The 4105-nt window shown below is 36.4% G+C and overlaps 1 protein-coding gene across 1 annotated transcript; it reads left to right on the forward strand.

Moving 5' to 3' along the window:
* The first annotated feature begins 2988 nt into the window (after positions 1–2988).
* Positions 2989–3353, forward strand: LOC126074779 (immediate early response 3-interacting protein 1-like). The gene has a single exon (XM_049881596.1). The coding sequence runs from the start codon at positions 2989–2991 to the stop codon at positions 3235–3237; it is 249 nt and encodes an 82-aa protein (XP_049737553.1). The 3' UTR covers positions 3238–3353.
* Positions 3354–4105: the final 752 nt, after the last annotated feature.

Below are 4105 nucleotides of genomic sequence, written 5' to 3' on the forward strand. Positions count from 1 at the left end.
AGTGGCAATATTAATCTCTGATAAAATAAACTTTAACTCAAAATCCACCATAAGAGACAAGGAGGAGCATCATATAATGATTAAAGGGACAGTCCACCAAGAAGACATAACCATAATAAATATCTACACACCCAATGACAGAGCTCCAAAATACATAAAACCAACTCTAACAGCACTGAAAAGAGAAATGGACAATTTCATAGTAATAGTAGGAGACTTTAACACATCACCTTTGACGAAAGGCAGAACAAATCAAAAGAAAAACAAAGCTATAGAGGATCTAAATAACATGACTAACCAACTTGACTTCATAGGCGTATATAGAACATTCCACCCAACAGCAGCACAGTATACGCTCATCTCCAACATACATGGATCATACTCCAGAATAGACCATATTTTAAGCCTCAAAGCAAGCCTCATTAAATTAAAAAACACTGAAACAATACATAGCACCTTCTCTGACCACAATGTTGTAAAAACAGAAATCGATAACAGGAAGAACAGGGGGAAAAAATCAAATACATGGAAACTGAATAACACCTTGCTTAAAAACCATTGGGTAATAGAAGAAATTAAAAATGAAATTAAAACATTCCTAGAATCAAATGAGAATGAAAACATAACATACCAAAACCTGTGGGACACAGCAAAGAGCAGTGCTCAGATGAGAATTCATAGCAATAAACGCACACACCAAAAAAGAAGAAAGGACCAAAATCAATAGCTTAACCCTACAACTCAAACAAATAAAAAAAGAGCCATGAAAGAAGCCCACGGTCACCAGAAAAAGGAAATAATGAAGATTAGAGCAGAAATGAATGAAATAGAAAACAGAAAAACAATAGAAAGAATCAACAAGACTAGAAGTTGGTTCTTTCGAGAAGATCAATAAAATAGACAAACCACTGGCCAAACTGACAGAGGAAAAGGATGAGAATATGCAAATAACCAAAATAACAAGTGAGATGGGTGACATTACAACAGAACCTACTGAAGTAAAACGGATCATAACAGAATACTATGAAAAACTATATTCCAACAACTTTGAAAACTTTAAAAAAGAGACAGATTTCTGGAAACACCCTACCTCCCTAAAGTAACAAAAACTGAATTAGATAATTTAAACAGACCCATAACAAAAGAAGAAATTGAAGCAATCATAAAAAAACTCCCAACAAAAAAAGCCCCAGCCGAGACAGCTTCACCATAACCCATATCATACAGAAAAACTAACTCAAGATGGATCAAAGACCTAAACGTAAAATCTAAAACCATAAACATTCACAGAAGGGTTGACACCAATGCTACTCAAACTATTTTACAACATAAAAAAGAAAGGAATAGTCCCAACTTCTTTCTTTGCATGAAGCCAGAATAACCCTGATATCAAAAGTAGGGGAAGACACCACCAAAAAAGAAAATTATAGACTAATAGCTCTCGTGAATATAGACGCAAAAATTCTCAACATAATCTTAGCCAACAGAATTCAACAATATATCAAAAAAATAATACAACATGACAAAGTATGATTCATACCCATTATGCAAGGATGGTTTACCAGTAGAAAATCAATCAATGTAATTCATCACATAAATAAAACAAAGGAAAAGAATCATATGATCATCTTGATTGATGCAGAAAAGGCATTTGATAAAGCCCAACACCTATTCTTCTTTTTTTGTGTGTGTGTGCTTTAGGTAAAAGCTTACAGCTCAAGTTAATTCCTCATAAAAAATTTATATATATATTGTTATGTGACCCCCAAAACGTGACAGCACGTTCCCCCTTTCCACCCTGCATTTCCCGTGTCTGTTCAACCAGCTCATATCCCTTTCTGCCTTCTCATCCCACCTCCGGACAGAAGCTGTCCATTTAGTCTCATGTATCTATTTGAACTAAGAAGCACATTCTTCACAAGTATTATTTCATGTTTTATAGTCCAGTCTAATCTTTGTCTGAAGAGTTGGCTTCGGGAATGGTTTTAGTTCTGGGTTAACAGAGAGTCCAGGGGCCATGTCTTCTGGGCTTCCTCTAGTCTCAGTCAGACCATTAAGTCTGGTCTTTTCACATGAATTTGAGTTCTTCACCACACTTTTCTCCTGCTCCAACAGGGACTGTCTGTTGTGTTCTTTGTCAGGGTGGTCATCGGTGGTAGCCAGGCACCATCTAGTTCTTCTGGTCTCAGGCTGATGGGTCTCTGGTTTATATGGCCCTTTTGTCTCTTGGGCTAACACTTTCCTTGTGTCTTTGGTGTTCTTCATTCTCCTTTGTTCCATCCAGATAGGTTGGGGCCAATTGATGCATCTTAGATGGCCACTCAAGAGCTTTTAAGACCCCAGGTGCCACTCTCCAAAGTGGGATGAGCAACACTTTTTAATAAATTTTGTTGCACCAATTGATCTAGATGTCCCCTGACTCCTACCCCTGCTAGTCTGTCCCTCAAAGTGTTTGGCTGTGTTCAGGAGCTTTTGGGTTAATCCAGTTGTGCTGACTTCCCCTGTTTTGCCAATGCCCATTCCTGATTCGAAAAAAAAAAAAAAACTCAGCAAAATATGAATAGAAGAGACATCCCTAAACATAATTAAGGGCACATATACAAAACCAACAGCAAACATTATCTCTCATTATTCTCAAGCAAGCATTCTCCTCAAGAATGGGAACTGGACAAGGATGCCCTTTATCACCACTTTTATTCAATATTGTATTGAAGTCCTAGCTAGAGCAATAACTCAAGATAGGGAAATAAAGTTTATTCGAATTGTTAAGGAAGAAGTAAAACTATCCCTATTTGCAGATGACATGATCCTATACATAGAAAATCCCAGAGATTCCAAAAGAAAGCTACTGGAGCTGGTAGAAAGATTTAGCAAAGTGGTGGGGTATAAGATTAACATACAAAAATCAGTCGGATTCTTCTACACCAACCAAGAGAACTCCAAAAAGAAAATCAAGGCAGTTAGACCTTAGGGCGGCTCCTGGTGGCCATGGCCTTTACCCTGTACTCGCTGCTGCAGGCAGCCCTGCTCTGCGTCAATGCCATCGCCGTGTTGCACGAGGAGCGCTTCCTCAAGAACATAGGCTGGGGAACAGACCAGGGAATTGGCGGCTTCGGAGAAGAGCCAGGAATTAAATCTCAGCTAATGAACCTTATTCGATCTGTAAGAACCGTGATGAGAGTGCCACTGATACTAGTAAACTCAATTGTAATTTTATTACTTTTGTTATTTGGATGAAGACCAATGGGGGAAATGGAGACTGAGAAGAAGAGATGCCAGCAGAAGTTATTACTTCGGTCATTATTGGAAAATAGATATCTTAGCTGGCCAACCTTGCACTTGACAAAAACGTAACGCTGACAATAAAACAAGAGTTCTTGTTTATCTGATTTTTTTTTTAATGTTGCACTTGTAGTTTCATTACAAAAAGATCAGATTAATATAACAAAGATGGTAACTACCCAGGATTGAAATACATTTGATAGCTGATTGTTAATAATAATAGTCCATGCTGTGGTAAAGGCTGGAAAGGTACAAGACTGTCACATCTAAGTTTGCAGAGATTTTTCTATCTCATTACTCAGGGATGAATTTTTTTTTCAAATTTTTAAAGTTCCTTATGACTTAGCTGTGATGTAAGAGTGATTATCCCTGAGATACAGTTTAAAGGCATTTTTAAAAGTAATTACTACATACAAAATGATAAATAAGTAATTTAGATAATTTTATTTTGAAATTTTTGGTTAAATATTTTGAGTATAGCCTCAGCTATGAAAAATTTAAATTTATAATAACTGTTAGGGAGAAATACTCCCTGATTTCAGGGAGAATTCTAATTTTCTAAGTCAGTACGTCACATAATTTGATGATTGTGTTTTTGTTTTAAGTTCTTTTCATGAATTTATTAATTTTCCTGAATGATGAGATTAAACCAACATCTACATATTTTCACTGGTAGAAAAACCTGTGTAGAAAATCTGTGCCCTTTTACAATGATGACATATTTTTTAAAGTCAGCATAAGTGTTAGCCCACAAGAGCAATCCTAAACAATCACAATTAAACTATGCTGTATAGGAAGATAATATTTATTGTGAAGCATTGAC

This window comes from Elephas maximus, chromosome 4 (assembly GCF_024166365.1).
Source record: "Elephas maximus indicus isolate mEleMax1 chromosome 4, mEleMax1 primary haplotype, whole genome shotgun sequence".
In the NCBI taxonomy this organism is placed as follows: Eukaryota; Metazoa; Chordata; class Mammalia; order Proboscidea; family Elephantidae; genus Elephas; species Elephas maximus.

Bases quoted from the DNA above. Each gene is read 5' to 3' on its own strand.
- LOC126074779 (XM_049881596.1), top strand. From the start codon at position 2,989: ATGGCCTTTACCCTGTACTCGCTGCTGCAGGCAGCCCTGCTCTGCGTC.